This window comes from Juglans regia, chromosome 14 (genome assembly GCF_001411555.2).
Source record: "Juglans regia cultivar Chandler chromosome 14, Walnut 2.0, whole genome shotgun sequence".
NCBI classification, from domain to species: domain Eukaryota; kingdom Viridiplantae; phylum Streptophyta; class Magnoliopsida; order Fagales; family Juglandaceae; genus Juglans; species Juglans regia.
In genome coordinates, this window is record NC_049914.1 from 907,753 (window position 1) to 924,187 (window position 16,435).

At 36.1% G+C, this 16,435-nt stretch overlaps 4 protein-coding genes across 5 annotated transcripts; 1 reads left to right on the plus strand and 3 right to left on the minus strand.

Moving 5' to 3' along the window:
• Positions 1 to 1,624: 1,624 nt before the first annotated feature.
• Positions 1,625 to 3,334, minus strand: LOC109019350 (protein JINGUBANG-like). The gene is made up of 2 exons (XM_019001628.2): positions 3,269 to 3,334; positions 1,625 to 3,186 (listed from the first exon to the last, which is right to left on the minus strand). Exons 1-2 carry the CDS (start codon positions 3,332 to 3,334, stop codon positions 1,786 to 1,788), a joined length of 1,467 nt encoding a protein of 488 aa, XP_018857173.2. The 3' UTR covers positions 1,625 to 1,785.
• A 2,967-nt stretch (positions 3,335 to 6,301) lies between these two features.
• Positions 6,302 to 7,002, minus strand: LOC108991084. The gene is made up of 2 exons (XM_018965227.2): positions 6,631 to 7,002; positions 6,302 to 6,460 (listed from the first exon to the last, which is right to left on the minus strand). Exons 1-2 carry the CDS (start codon positions 6,956 to 6,958, stop codon positions 6,441 to 6,443), a joined length of 348 nt encoding a protein of 115 aa, XP_018820772.2. The 5' UTR covers positions 6,959 to 7,002; the 3' UTR covers positions 6,302 to 6,440.
• Positions 7,003 to 7,860: 858 nt separating this feature from the next.
• Positions 7,861 to 8,614, minus strand: LOC108991083. Its single transcript, XM_018965226.2, has 2 exons — positions 8,226 to 8,614; positions 7,861 to 8,091 (listed from the first exon to the last, which is right to left on the minus strand). The coding sequence occupies exons 1-2, from the start codon at positions 8,551 to 8,553 to the stop codon at positions 8,072 to 8,074; spliced, it is 348 nt and encodes a 115-aa protein (XP_018820771.1). The 5' UTR covers positions 8,554 to 8,614; the 3' UTR covers positions 7,861 to 8,071.
• A 930-nt stretch (positions 8,615 to 9,544) lies between these two features.
• Positions 9,545 to 16,058, plus strand: LOC108991085 (crossover junction endonuclease MUS81). Of its 2 annotated transcripts, XM_018965228.2 has the most exons (15): positions 9,545 to 9,879; positions 10,489 to 10,577; positions 10,675 to 10,753; positions 10,834 to 10,920; positions 11,019 to 11,144; positions 11,509 to 11,794; positions 12,473 to 12,605; positions 12,741 to 12,877; positions 13,270 to 13,418; positions 13,578 to 13,635; positions 13,841 to 13,999; positions 14,281 to 14,360; positions 14,890 to 15,127; positions 15,500 to 15,586; positions 15,694 to 16,058. In XM_018965228.2, the coding sequence occupies exons 1-15, from the start codon at positions 9,683 to 9,685 to the stop codon at positions 15,799 to 15,801; spliced, it is 2,013 nt and encodes a 670-aa protein (XP_018820773.1). In that variant the 5' UTR covers positions 9,545 to 9,682; the 3' UTR covers positions 15,802 to 16,058. The 2 variants fall into 2 exon arrangements, with proteins under 2 accessions (XP_018820773.1, XP_018820774.1); XM_018965229.2 differs by lacking the exon at positions 13,841 to 13,999.
• The last annotated feature ends 377 nt before the right edge of the window (positions 16,059 to 16,435 follow it).

Genomic DNA, 16,435 nt, shown 5'->3' on the forward strand with positions numbered 1-16,435 from the left:
CTCACACGGCTTCTCCCTCTCGCCATTGCAGCCCAACTGCACCACCGCACCTAGCCCCTCGTCGACGTAAGCTTCTCCCCCAGTCATTGGAGCCCTTCTCTCTCTCCCTTCTCCCCGAGTAGCGCCTCCCTCTCTCGATAACCTCCTTATTGGAGCTCCATGTCGGCGGTGTCGCTTGGACCGACGACGTCTTCTATCCACCATGAGGTGGTCCCCGACCACCATGGCCAGTGCAGGGAGTGGGCATGGGGAGATGGCAGGGGCAGGGACGGGGAGGGGGAGAAAGGAAAAGAAAAAAAAAAATAGGAGGACATCAGTGTATGAGATTTTTTTGTGGAATCCCTTTGTGTCTATAGTATTTTTTTAAAAATAATGCTTCTAAATATTTTCTCTTAAATATATATCTCCTCGCAAACATCATAGGTTGGTCCAGTTTAAAGGGCAGTTGATTTTCCTATTACAACAACATACCTACAATGGAGAATAAAGAATATAAGGGCTCCACAAACCAAGTAATAAACAACTAGAAAAAATGGTTTTCAAGGGGGAAGTATCTACTTTTGCACTTCTGCTGCTTTGGATATTAGCTAATTGCTAGCTTGCTTTTACACGAATCATGACCGTTTCAGTGTTCTTCCTCCTTTATGGTCTTTTTGTGGTCCAACACAGCGGATGTATCATGTTTTAATTTTGACGTTGCGACAGCTATAGGGTAATAAGATCAATGCTGTGTCAAATCTTAACCAGTTGTTGAACCCAGAATACTGTTGGTACACCGCTTGCGGGTTCTGCAAGGCTGAACTGCTTGCTTTAACAAGAGGTTAAGGAACGTTCTTTCCTTCTCTTTTTAGTATTTTTCTTTTTGGCTGGATCAGATCGGTCCTCCCAAACAGCTCGATGCCTTGTCTCTCCTTCACCCCCCCCCCCGAGCAAAATGCGGTTGAAGAAAGTAAAATCCAAGGGATTTGCTTCCTTTTAGTAAACCGACAATTCAAAAAAAGGGTTGGTCAATGATGTTAAAGTTTGATTTTTTTTTTGCATAATTTGAAAGTTCCCGAGGACTGAAGATTACCCCCAAAAAAAGAAAAAAAGAAAAGTTTACGATACTTTAGAAAAGTTAGCTGAGTTGAAGAGTCTCTCATTGGAGGGGAGGTTTCGTTCTCTTTATGGAGGACACTTGTCTGCACAGAGATATCTGAGACGCTAAACAAAGAAGAGTAAATAAATGGATGGATGAAGAAGATCTAGACCAGAAACAACCTAATAATGGAGGAAAAGATTCCTTGGCTCATGAACTAAACAAACCGTCTCATATGTTGTTCTCTTGGTTTTCTTTAAGGTTAGCAATGCCATGTTCTAGGGTTATTTTCCTAATGCTCTCCTCTGGTTTAGCTTAAGTTTTGTCCTAAGCATGCACAGGTTTCCAATGAGATTAGATTATTCTTCACAAAATTACAAGGGAACTGCAACATAATCATGCAACCAACAAAGAATATAATTTATTTTCATTATTGAATCCTTCAATTCGTAATTACATTTGATATTAAATAAATGTAAAGATTGGAAGAGACCGAAAAAGAAGAAACAAAAACAAAAAGACAAGTATCAACACCACCCCAAATCTTCACCATGTCCATCAAATTCCATCCTTACTAACTGCACAATAAAATCTCAAACCCAAAAGGCACCTGCCAAGACAACTTAAAAAAAAAAAAAAAACTGGAAGCACTGCAGACACTAAAAAAGGGAACCGGTGCTTCGTTACTCAACCCTTGAATGAATTTCCTAACACAAGTTGATAGAATTCTTCACTGCATTTTCTGTTGGTGAGGTATCATCTCTGTTGGCAGAGTTATTGGGAACCCACCAAACTCTTATGCTTTTATCAAGGCTTCCACTATAGAGCAAGAACCCACCACCAACATTCCTGGTTGATGCCTGCAAACACTTGATTGGACCTTCATGGCCACTTATGACCCCAACTTTAATAAGCTCACCATAAGCCTCTCTTTTCCATATACCAATACTCTTATCTGCAGAGCCACTGCACAAAATTTCCCCCATCAGGCTCATACACAGAACAGCCATTTGATGTGCTTTTGTCTCACATGCCACCTTCCAACTCAACAAATTCCCACTCCCCTCCCACGCCATCACATACCCATCTGATCCCCCTCCATAAACCCACCTTCCATCCTCAGAAACGATAACCGAATTAAGTGAAACGTCCTTATGACCTTCCAAAATCCCCTTCAAAGAATGTGAGCTCTTCCCCTCCTTTCCCCAAGCTTTAATCTTCCCATCTGCGGAAGCCGAATACACAATTCCATTACTTGCCACCAACCCATTAATTGCATCATCATGGGCTTTAATCGATTCCAAGCACTTCAAATCTGATAGCCTCCACACCTTGAGTGTCTTATCCCACGACCCCGAGTAAATCAACCCATTATGGACCGTTAAGCAAGAGATACTATCGGCGTGTTCAATCCACAACTTTTTGTGGTTTCGCCGAGTTTGGACATAATTGCTTTGCTTCATGAACTTCCCCAAATAGTCCTTAGTCGTTGGGAGGGTGTCAACAAGCCTGAATATATTCTCTGACCTCCTCGACACCTTCCAAACTCTAATCCTACTATCTTGGTGCGCTGTAAAGACCTGGTTTCCAACCGTTGCTAGCGCCTTCACCGAACCATCTCCCTGTCCAAACTTTGTGAATATCTTCAAATCCGGCTGCTGCCAGACTATGATATCCTTGCCTTGTGAAGCACTCAATATGAACTCGCCGCATAGGGCCAAGCAAGAAACTGAACCAATATGGCCTGAAAGAATAGCCAAAGATCGATACGAGTATGATCCAGAAAGAGTTGTACAAGATAACTGATACTTGACATCTTGGAGCTCGAAACGGAGGGATGTTGCCGAGCTGTCATTGGCCTCACTGCTGGCACTGCTCGTACCGGTACTGCTGGTGCTGCTTGCTACAGACAGTAATGGGGTTGAAGGTTTGATTTCTGAAACTGCAAGATCAACCATTGGATGAATCTGTTTTTCCTCTCTCTCCGAGTCTATTCTGGAAAAGGGTACGTGAGAAAGAGAGAGCGCAAAGAAAGATGAATGGGGGAGCGGAGATGTAAGAGGAAAATATAGGGGGGACACGGATTTCTTATTGGAAAGAATTTGGTACTGTATATTTAAATGGTAGAGGGAGCGAGGGGGTTACAACGGCTACTTTGACGAATAAGAAATTCATGTTAAGTGGGTCTACCAGAGGGTCCACCTCGCCTTTTTCCACCAATGGAGGATTGAGCTGTTGTTGGTGTTTTTCTATCATAACTTTCCGTTGGCCAATTATAGGAGGCCAAATCAGGAGGATGCCTAGAGGCTAGGATGTCTGTCTACGACTTTGGCTTCTGTCCAATACATCACCATACAAGTATAAACTGGGATTCACCCCTTTTCTCTAATTTAAAAATAAATAAATTTATTGGTCCATTCAAATTTTATATACCGAGTTGAGATAAAATAAATTGAGATAAAAATAAAAAAATTTTAATTAAATATTATTTTTTAATATTATTATTTTTTAATTTAAAAAAATTATAATAATTATAGTCGAAGCATTCTTGTATCTAAATTGTGTCTAAATCCCAAACCTCAATCATTAACCCCGTATACAAATAACGAACATGCTAAATATTATGGGTAATGATACACTTATACATATTGCATGATTTAGCTAGCACATGATCTTATTGCATAAAATCTCATAATATGACATTTTTGTATAATTTAGTAAAAAATAAATTTAATTTTATAAAAATTGACATACTTTTTGAGTCAATTTTTATAAAATTGAATTTATTTTTAATTATAATAATTACATAATTACGTTAGTTGATTGAATTTATCTTCTTTTAAATTATACAAGAATGTCATGTTACGATATTTATTTGCATAAGTTATCCTTGTAAACATGAGATAATACTATTTATGAATATTCTAGAGAAATCAAATAAGCTGATCAGAAATTATTATATAAGAGAACATGTAGGGTGGAAATATATGAAGAATTTGACTCTGCGCCAATATTTAAGCAAATTTTGAATTAAATTGAAATTGAATTATGAAAACTTTTTTTTTTTAGTTCTCATAACTAATTATATAATTTTGAGTTTTGGCATGCATGCATGCACTACTTATATAGAGTGAAAAAAATGAAGGCAATAAAGGATGATCATCAATTTAAAAAAAAACAGATAAAATAGTTTTGAAAAAAATTAAAAGACATACGTACGAAGTTTTGCTTGTGCTGGTAACACCAAGCTATTGGCTAAAAACATGTCAACAAGCTGTAGTATTCATGAGGGGTCCGGCCAGATCATAAAAAAGAAAGAAAATGAAGGGAATTAAAGTGATTTTAGTTAATTAAATAGGATCGATTTGGTAGCATGTTAATTTTCATTAGCTAGCTCACGTGAATCTAATCATGATCATTAACACTCGAATCACGATGTATTTTTTTACTTAATTATTGTCTCCTCCCACTGAGTCACAAAGGATAACCCCTAGGCCGAATTTCTACATCCCCAGATAATTATATATATTATATGTATAGAGAGAGAGAGAGAGAGAGAGAGAGCTGCATGATTTGAAATTTGTTAATATTATAATCTAATCTAAAGGCTTTAGGTACAATGCATAGAACACCAGCTTTGATTATTGGCACCAGTAGTACTATATATATATATGTAAGAATCTAATTAGTACTATATATAACACACTAATCAGCTAGCTAGCTTGTTCTTTCGCTCCAACATTCAAAGAGTGAAAGCATGCATGGTCGGCTAAGAGTATATATAATATGTTTATCTTTAACGTACAATATATAGCCTCCAAGCTCTAGAATATTAGCTCCTTCGTGCTCAACTCTTTCTTTTCATGATGGCCCCCCTTCACTTTTCACATGGAAGAACTTTGTTTCTCAAGAAAAATTGGAGCTCGAAGTTACTACGAAATTAAAGGGTACTGTAATATTTCAAAACAGCAAAGGAAGAAATACGGCTTTTTATTGAATCTTTATTTGTTTGTCATGGAAAGGGTCGACCAGACATGCTATACAGATTTTGAATAGTACCTTAAGGTGCAATGCAAGTCAATATAGGTGCAAGGAGCTAGCTAGCATGCCGGTGGAAGAAAAAGGAAAAAATTAATAATTAGAAGCTTGGGCGGTTGAGCTTTGCAGATTCTAGCTGCTGCCAAATTGGATTTAGGTTCGATCGGTTTGTGCCATTTGTGAAGATAATATTCAAATAAGTGTCTGCATTCTTCATTATGATCATAGCAAACTTATAAACAGTGAAACTTATTCATATAATTAACTCGGTGTTACTTTTAAGCTAATTAATTAATGTGACATTGAAACCAAGAGCTAGATCAAGTACTGAGTGTCTCTGGCGGTTTATGTACGTATGTATTTACTGTTTACATATAATGTCTGTTATTTTCATTTTTTTTTTGCAGCATATGTAGTTAATTTCGATCGAGTCCAATCGATCCTCTCTAAGTACAAGATATATGCAATGATTTTCTTCTTCACTGGATGTATATATATCAAATTTTGTAGTTGGGTTGGGTTTGGAAGCAAAACTTGCATGGGTTTGTCTCATCTGATCCTATCATGCATATTTGTGCAGTTGCTGGGTTTGATGGGCTCGTCTCGCAGTGTTTTTCAAGGCAGCATGCAAATTGAAATGGAATTCATGAATTGAAGAACAACGTCGTCTAGCCTGGCTTTCAACAAATTACTTGTACTTGAAGCCTGAAGGACTATGATCTTAATTTTCAGGCGTACGTTGCAACCTAAAAGAAGGGATCTATTAAATGAAGTTTTTGCTTCACTGGCCTGCTGATTAATGATCATTTTGGTGGTGAAATATGTAACGAATCATCAATCATTAATGAGACTTTGAATGCTTTGGATCGAGGAACCAAATCCCATCAATGCTTTGGATCATCATTCACAATCTTCTCATCACCAGATACGTACGTATTTAATATGGACGTTACATTCATTAACTTCATTAAGATCACGAAATCTTCAGTGGATTAATTATCCTTTGCGTGTCATTGATTTATTGGTATCTAGGGATCTTAATTATTATTAGTTTGTTGTCATTAGCTTGTGCTGATCAGTGATCATAACTACGCCTATCATGGAGTCCTAAACGAATAGCATGCAAACAGACGCGGGTCTTCTTCAAGGCCTATGAATTTCGATCCACTCCAAAGATTCCTTTGATAGCAAAATTCAAATTCCATGCATAGAACTGGATGGATGTTTATTGATCTACTTCTGCATGCAGCTTGCATAACAACACATAAGTTAAGTTATAGATGATTTGCAGACACTACATGATGGTCTTCATGATCATCCAGCTTCATGGGGGAACTGAGAAACCTGCAACAAATTAAATGTAACATGAATTCATTCCCAACTGCAAAATTTAATGGAAGAAAAGGAAAACATATAATTTATAAAGAAAACTATAAGGCTCTTTAATTAAGTTATTAATAATTATGATCCAAATCATCATGATCTAGCTAGGGATCAGTAATAATTTTTCTTACTTCCACACTGGGTCCCCGCGAGGAGTGGCATGCCACAGTACTTTGCTGCATAGAAAAATTTCTCCATGTCAATCACCTGCTCGACTTCCTTGGTGATATGGTTGCACGTGCATATAACGTTCAAAGTCATGAAAACACTGCAGCACATTGGAGACGGGTTCGACTTTGCCATATTCTTTTCAAGGAAATTAGCACAGTAAGTTCTCAACGCCTGCAGATCACCTATGCAAGCTTGGACAGCAACCATGTTGCCGTTGTTATTGGACATCAGAATCCCAAGGATGGCAAAGACAGCCAAAAGCAAGCTATTGGTGTTCAAAACTGTCATCTCCCTTTCTGTTCTTTCACTTAGCGCTCTCTCTCTCTCTCTCTGGATGTGAATTTGTTGGGGGTGTTGAGTGGTTTATATAGGGTTTTGGGAGAGGTGTTAATTAATTAAAGGTGATACTTTGGATTTAGATCTGAAATTCATGCGTTAAAGTGTTGGTGTAAATGAGTTGCATGTGAACCGCAACCTTTTTTAGATCTTCGTGCTAAAAGACAAGCAAAAAGTAAGTTTGATCGGTTACTGGAAGATCAGGCCCAGCCATGGCATAAGGTGTGAGTACAGAACGTTAAAAACCCTGTGCCAATCTAACGGGTAGCTCAACTTTTTTTTTTTTTTTTTAAGTAACGTACAAATCTTAAATAGATAAATTTTATATAAATATTTTATAAAATAATGTGTTCCATTAATAAATAATAATTTTTTTATATTCTTTTAAAGTAAAATCTATTTTTTTATAAAGTTTTGTACGAAGTTTATTTATTTAAGATTCGTACAAATTATTATTATTTTTTTTATTTCTTCGTTTGACTGATATAATTAAGAACAACAGAAAAATCTCATTATTGTATATCATGTTATATAGGACAGAATTAAGATCACGAAATCTCCAGTGGGTTAATCACGATTACGTACGTGTCATTAATTTATTGGTATGTATATTAATTGTTATCATTAGCTCATGTTGATAGCTACTATATATGGGCTAAATGAGTGTGCTCATACTTGGGTTAGTGTGATAAATTAGACAGAGATGTAGTTTTTCTCCATAAAGTAGCATTGGCAAACGCGAGTACTGTGCGGATCATTTATGACGAAGAAGATGAGCTTCAAAAGAGCATGAAAGTTCGAGTCTCTCTTCAAGGCCTATGAATTCGATACGACTCCACATACCCCTAAGATCATGGCAAAATTTAAATTCCATAGAATTGGATGCAGCATGCTTATTTACTTCAAGTAATTTTCATTATAGTAAGGATAGACGTTGTTCTTAGTGATACAACAACGTACACTGAAGCTCTTATAGGCTATCCAAATTTATTCTATTTCTGCATGCATAACATTAACACATAAGTTATACATTTGCAGACACTGCATCTTGATCATCATCCAGCTTCATGGGGGAACTGTGTAACCTGCAACAATTCATTTCCAACTGCTAAATTTAATGGAGGAAAAGGAAAACATATAGTTAATAAAGAAACGGTTCTTAATTAAAGATCTTAATGATTATGATCCAAATGATCTAGGGAGTGATAATTTTTCTTACTTCCACACTGGGTCCCTGGGGGGATTGCCCTGCCACAGTACTTCGCTACAAAGACTACTTTCTCCATGTCAACCATTTGCTCGACCTCCTTAGTGATATGCTTGCACGCGCATGGAATGTCCACAGTCTGGATAACACTGCAGCAGCCTGGGGAGGGGTTCGACTTTGGCACATTCTTTTGAACGAACATAGCACATTGAGTTATCAAACCCTGCAGATCACCTTGGCAAGCTTGGCCAGCAACCATGTTGCTGTTGTCATTGGACATCAGAATCCCAAGGATGGCAAAGACAGCCAAAAGCAAGATATTGGTATTGAAAACTGTCATCTCTCTTTCTGTTCTTTCACTTTAGTTCTATCTGATCTTTCTCTCTTAATTGGATGTGATCAATCTGTTGGGGTTGGTGAGTGGTTTATATAGGGGTTTTGAGGGAGGTGTTAAGGTGACACTTTGCATTTAGGCCTGGAATTGTGTTAATTTATTGCAGAAACATGCGTTAGAGTGTTGGTGCAAATGGGTTGCATGTGAACCAACCCGTTTCTCCGTGCTAAAATACAAGCAAAAAAAGTAAGTTTGATCGGTAATTGGAAGATAAGCCATGGCATAAGGTCAGTGTGACAGAACGTTGAAATTCAGCTTGTGCCAATCATCTGAAAGACGTTGTAATTAAGTTGTAACAGGTATAAATATATATATATATATATATATATAAATAAATAATCCTTCTTCTTTGAATGATATAAGAAATAAGAACACTAAAAAAAAAAAAAAAGAATGTAGGCTACACAGTTCTTTTTTGGGGGTAAATACTAAGGCCAAGTTTGGATTTTATTATTACAATTTTTTTAAATTTACATACGAAATATAATAAATAATTTAACTTTTTCAAATCTTAAAATATTAATAATATTAAAAATTATTTTATTTAATTCATCTAAAATTATTTTACTAATAATATTTTATTTAATTCATCTAAAATTAATTCATCTCATTTTATCTCACTATCCCAACGAATCCTAAATAAATAGGCTGTATAGTAAGGGCATTTATAAATTATTTATTTATTTATTTTATATTCGAGACTCTCAAAATTTTAAATTAAAGCCTTAAATTTTTTATATTTTCTAATTTAAATCCTCAATTAAAAGTTTATCTTAAAAACAATTGAAAAATAAATGGCAAGATGCAATCTTTTCTTTTTGTTCAACACATGATGTAATCTTAACAGTCAAATTTTGTAACTAATTTGCCCTTGATAACCTTTTCTGGGGTAGTTTTATTTACAATCTCCAAACGACAATGCGTGGAGGCTGGCCAAACAAAACGACGTCGCCATTCGAAAACTCCCGACCCCACAACGCCTGAGCGCCATTTTGTTCTTCTTCCTGCTCTGCTTTTTCAATCTCTGAAAAAGCCCGAAAACCTTCACTGGAAACCCTAGAAATTAGTGCTTGAAATGGACATGCAGAGGCGCGTGGTCGTGTGCACTGAGAACGAGGGCCTTGCGGCGTACATGTGGAGCAAGAGGCAGGAGCTTGCGGAGAAGCCCAAAGGGATCTCCGAGAACGTTGACATGACTCTTTCAAAGGCTTACTCCAATATCTGCAACTCCAAAACCCCAATCAAGACCCTCAAAGACCTCTCTCAGATCAAGTGAAGTACCTTTTTCGTCTCCACGAAAAAAAAATGCTCAATTTACTGGGAAAAGAATGCTGATCGCATGTCATTTTCTGGAAAAAACAATTTGGGAATAGTTTATCGAGTTCTTTTTTGCGTAAATAGAGAATTGGGTAATTTTTTTCGATAAGGCGCTGTTTGGTTACGAATTCTCATTACCTAGCAAGGGAAAGTCCTGTTTTTGGGTGTAAGTAGAAACTTTGTAGTTTCTATTTAACAAATTTAATATTAAAAGAGAACAAAACAAGCCGAAGGCCTCAAGTTTACTGTAAAAAGTTTCTTTCTTTAGTCAATGTGTGGTAATCGTATACCGAATCTTCTATTACTTTGGTTGCTGAGAGTGTCGGAAATGGAGAAAGCTTTGGATTTTTGGCGTAAAAGATGGAGAGAAATGCTTGCGCTTAGTAGATCCCAATAAAAGCAACTGTCTAGCTACTAACATTTTAATATTTTTTTTTCCAGAAATTTGTGGAACTAAAGAATAAAATGATGCTTGAAGCGCTTGTTTTGGTTTCTTCTGCTAGTTTCCTTTTAATTTATATGCTATTTTATATATTCTTCGTAATGACTCAAATTGTGTTATAGGGGTGTGGGCAAATGGATCCTAAGACTTATGCAAGGGTTTTTTGAGGCTGGTTCAGGTGGTTCTGAACCAGAAGACTTGTCTAAAGAAGGTAATTTTGCCACTGCCTGGGATTTTGCAATTTTGTTCATCGATCGCCATGGAAAAGTTCATTGGTAAATCCAGTATTCATTATTATTGACATTTAGGTAAAAGAAGGAAAGGAACCAAACGTTATGTACCACAAAAGAAGTCCGTTGCATATGCCTTGTTAATTGCCCTTTACAGGTAACTGATGTATAATTATTTCCTTTCTTTAGGAAAATCTTTTACTGAACCTAGAGTTTTAATATATATTTTGCTGCTAGGGGGATTGCAAATGGGAATGAATTTATGCGTAAACAGGAGCTAATTGATGCAGCTGAAGCAAGTGGACTTTCTCGGGTGCCAATTGCGTGCGTTAACTCATTATATTGGTTTCTGATTTTTTTTTCAGTAATTTTAGTGGTTCCAAAGGTACAATTGAGTTTTTTTAGACTGTTCTTGTTCTTAGGCCAGAAAAGGGAAAAGGAAAACCGGGGCAATTTGGAAGTTCTCCAAGGGATTGGTATAGTGGGTGGAACTGCATGAAGACATTGATAACCAAGGGATTAGTTGTTAAATCGAGTTGCCCTGCAAAGTAAGGCTACAATTTGCACATTTCCTATTCGTTTTTCGATACATACATATTTTTGTTAATTATTGCATTGGGTATACAAGCCGTTATCTCTATTATTATTTTTTTGATAGTAATTGTTAGGATGTGTTATGAGATGCTTTATCTGATGGTAGCAACTGTCAATGATGTCAGGCAAGTTATGAATTATAGTTTTAATACGATTTTGGTAAAATAATATTTTTTATACAAGAAACTTCTGTGTAATCTATTTCCCAGTTATTTTGTTAGAATTCTACGAGCTCTTGAAGTATAAATAATTGTGCGTATGATTGCAGTTGGTGGCTGCTGTTTTATGCAGGTACCAATAACCCCTGTTATATTGCAGGTACATGCTAACCCTAGAAGGTCAGGAAGTAGCACATGACTGTCTCATGAGATCTGGTTTGGCTGATCCAGCAGATAGCTTGGCCAACGCAGAAGGCTTTTCTGATAAGGGGGTGCATGTTATGCCAGATCTGGATTTGGTTCAACTTGACACGGATATAGATGTGATGCCCTCATCTATGGGTTTAAGTCAGCAGAAGAAATTACCGATCAAAAGAAGTCGGCAGAAGAAATCAATTGATGTTCCATTTGAATCACTTGAGGTTCCATTTGAATCACTTGAGAGGGTACATTTTCAAATTGTTTCTTAAAATATTACTTGAATTCTGAGGTTAAACTATCTAGACTAGGAAGCTATCAACCATTTCAATTTTTTTCTTATATTGTTCTCTCTCTCTCTCTCTTTCTCTCTCTCTCTCTCTCTCTCTCTCACTCATTATATTCTTAACACACCCTTCATAAACTTATCCTGGAACCTCTAATTAAGAATTTTGTTGATTAAGAATGAAACAGCAACCACCAACTGCAACCATATGCACAATTATTTGGTGGCTGCTGGGCATATAGATACTGGAATGATTTGTGTTGAAGTATATATCAACTCATGCCTTTCATATTCTTTTTAATTGAGAAAACATTTTATCTCATTCTGCTATTTGGAATATAATCCACTTGGTGCCTATGCATATTTGCCAAGACAATTACTTGCTTCAATTTGTTACTTTCATCTTGTCCTTGATCACGTTCTTGTCTTTTCCTTCGTTTAGCTGTTTCTTTTATTTATTTATTTATTTTTTAATAAAAAAAAGCAGAATGGAACAATATATTTATGGAACAATATGGAAGATCGCGTTTTTCCTTTTTGTGGTAGCAGCACTTAATGTGTTGACTTGTGCTTATTTATTTGTTTCATTTTGTTTTATTTTTTTAATTTCTTTTTATTGTACAAATACCCTTTACTGTAGTTTATGCGCATGGGATACTCTAAGGATCAAGTTCTTAGTGCTTTCTCTGAAGTTTCAAAGAGTTCTCAGAAGAAGGAGATCTCATCACTCTGGCCAGCAGTTTTGTGTCATCTTCGAGAGGACCAAGTTTATGGTTTGTGTTCTGCATACCAATCTGTAGGAGAAGATTCTGATAAGATTAAATACCTGCACTAACCCAAATAGTAATAAACAGTGCTTCTATGTTAACAAATGATACTGAGTGTTTGATTCCCTACATAAATGCCAGGTCGTGGAGATGTAGTTGGAAGTGAGAGTAGACTAACAGACCATTCCCATGATGACGGTGGGCATATGCCAGAATTATATTCTAATAACACGGCACCAAACTCTTCTACCTTGAGAGCTTGCTCATCATCTTCATGTGTAAGCAAATGATGCTTTCTTTTGCAAACATCTTGCTTCTGAGTCCCAGACGGTTATTATGGCTTCTCAAATATTGCATCTGGGTTCACATGTAGTAAGCAGTGGACTTCCTGAACCTTGAGAAAAAGAAAATGGGTAGTTGAGGCCCTCTTTAGATTAGGCCTATTTATGATTCACAAGATGCTAAAGCCTGATTGTGATGATAATGGTTAGACATGCTGATTAAGTGTATTTATGTATGCAAGCCTCATGTGCATAAAGTTGTTTGCTCATATGAAACAGATAGCCAGGATTCAAATTTACCTTTCCCTTTGTTCTTGTACACAGTTGACTTGCTTAAAGATCATGAGATTTTAATGATTTAATGCTCAAAATCCTTTTGAATCTCTTAGGATCGCCCTGTACAAAAGTCAAGGATGGATGGTTTAGAAGGAAATATGAATGTTTTAAGCATGCCACCTCTGAGCTTTGGGGAGAGATTTGAGGATGCATATGAAGTCACCTTGATATTGGATGATCGAGAGCAGTTTGCCACTCAGGGGTCAGTGAACTTCATGCTTTGGGGAATTTTGCCGTGCTTCTTGAAATGGATTATTATTTGTTCTTTAGGCCTTAAGTTTTATTTATATTTCTCTTTTAAGATTTAAGATAGGTGATGTTTGCAATGATTTTGATGAGGTGACTATATATTGGGTTTTAGCTCGCGGTCTAGGAGAATTATCGAGAATATATGTAGTCAATTCAGAATCAAAATCGAGGTGAGTTCTCTTGAATCCTCTTACCTATTAGTTCATAATGCTTCTTTGAATATTGATGGTATGGTTATTGTTTTCTTTATTGTTGTTGGTTTTGGATAATGGAAACCGCTATTGAAAGTTTTTCCCCTACTATTATACTTACATACATCATATATACATAGAAAACTCTCTTGAAATTTTGTCATAAATGTTGACTCTTCTGCAGGTTAGACGGTTACCAGTTGGAGATGGAATCTGGATAGCTCGCCATAAATATGTTGACAGTGAATATGTACTTGATTTTATTGTTGAAAGGAAGAATGTTGATGATTTACGCTGTTCCATCAGGGATAATCGATATAGGGACCAAAAACTGAGACTTTTGGTATTTCAAATAACTCAATGCCTCGTATTTGTTTCCCAGCAGCTGTTATTTCTGGTGTTAAAATTTGCTACACATACATACATGGATGGATGGATGGATGGATGCTTTGAGAATCAAAAACTTTTGCTTTTGCTCTTGTGGTCTGTTGGGCATGCTTAAGACTAGAGCATTTGAAGTTCTTTCCTCTTAATTTTAGTATTAGGAATTTGCTACTCTGTCTCATCTTCTACTTATGGTTGTCTTTAATTTATACTTTTTTGGGTGTTATTGCATTTTGTAAGAGGTGTGGACTTAAGAAGCTGATATATCTTGTGGAGGGTGACCCAAATTCTTCCGAAGCTGCCGAAAGCATTAAAACAGCGTAAGCGATTTTCTGAAAGTATTTATAGGATTTAGATTTTTTTTAACCAGAATATGCGTGAGTGTGTTTGTGAATACATGGTTGGCCTTTTAAATATACTGGGGTTGTATTTAAGCAATTTGTTTTCTTAATCCACTATTGTTTTTCAGAATTTCAAAGCTGAACGTGCAGTTTAGTTACACAGTCTGTGTTGCAAGTTTTTAATTACCGCATAATCTGTAATGGCAGTTGAGTGGGGATGTTTGGAAACAATTTCCATCTCATCCCATCTCATCACATCCCATCTTATTTTCTTCTCAAATATCATTCAAACACAAACACTTTCAAACTAATCATACAACTTTCCCAAACTTTCAAACAAAAAATAAAAAACAATTCAACTTTTTCAAATCTCAAAACAAAAATAATATTAAAAATATATATTCTAATAATATTTGAATTTTATAATGTTTTTGTTTTTTTGGCTGTCATTGATGTTAAAGAATTAGTTTCTGATCTGTCTTCAAGTTTTTAATAGTGTGCCTTGCAGTTGTTTTACTACAGAGATTCTGGAGGGATTTGATGTGCAGAGAACAACTGGTTTGGCTGATACTCTAAAGAAGTATGGTTATCTTACCCAAGCAATATCTCACTACTATAAATCAGTGTTGCCTGAGGACTGCACTAAGGGCGCAGGAGTATGCCCTCCTTATGATGAATTTGTCAAAAGGTGCCAAGACCTGGATAAAGTTACAGTCAGCGATGTGTTTGCAATTCAACTCATGCAGGTATAATAAAATGTGGACTTGTGCTGAGAGCTGTGAAATTGTCCTTAGATTTTGGTCTTTCTATTTCTGGAGTTCTTGTCCTTAATATATTGGAACCAAAATTTGTTCTGAGATTTTAGCAATACGAGAACCATAGAAAAATGATAAATTTGATTCACACCTGTTGCATCCCAGGTTCGTTCATCTACAAGTCCCTAAGCACATATCCCAAATACAACTTGAATTTAAACAAGAAAAGTGATAGGTGGACAGAAGGAAATACAAAGCAAATCACGGACAATACACATTTTAGTACTGTTCATAGTACTATTCAATTTTTCTGTCACAATCAGGTGATTAATTCCATAAATATTCCTTAACTTGTAAATGCAGGTCCCACAGGTTACAGAGGATGTCGCCATTGCTGTTTTGGATTTGTACCCAACACTTCTATCTCTTGCCCGTGCCTACTCTCTTCTTGTTAGTTCCATTTTCCTTGGTTCAAAATTTATATGAGCAAGTTGAATGGTGCTTTTTTATTTTACTTAATTGTACTCATTATGGCATCAACACTCTGTTTTGACTAGGAGGGCGACCAAAGTGCACAAGAGGAGATGCTTAGCAGGCAGAGTAAAGATGTGATCATCAATTTAGTTGCTAGTAAGAATATATTCAACTTAGTCTGGGGCAAATGAGTGTTTTAATCCCCTTGAACTAACAAGGCTTCGTGGGTCCTGAAGGTTGATTTCATGAAGCAAAAGCAGTCTGCTTCAAACTTCGAGGAGATTTTGCAATATGCAATGTAAATAAGAGATAGATTGTGTACTGTGTAGGGTTTGTTGAAGAGTTTCTTATGTTGAGCAGTGTTCTGTTTAAATGTTAGGACTTGGACGTTATTTCACATTTTCTATTGAAATGTTCAGAAAAGATATGCCAATCAATCTTATTCTCTAAGTTTGTTGTATAATCAATATCACTCTTATTACAGCTTGATGGCATAATCAACCTTTAACCATCATTTGAAAAGAATAGAAGCCTCTAACCATCAGGATGAAGGGCAAGATTCTAAAACCAATGAGGCTAGCATATTTGTCTCTAGATAAAGAGAAGGTAAATAAAAAAAGTCAAAAAAAAAAAAAAAAGTTTGAGACATCAACATAAAATGATTGAGAAATGTTCGGTTTATAAAGTGAATTTACAAAAGTAAAACTCATGAACAAATGTAGCTTATTGTGATATACAGACTGAAATTCTTCTTATTATAATGTATTATATCTAGTTATATTAGTTTGTGAGTTGTATTTTTATAAGATCTTTTCGTAACCTAGA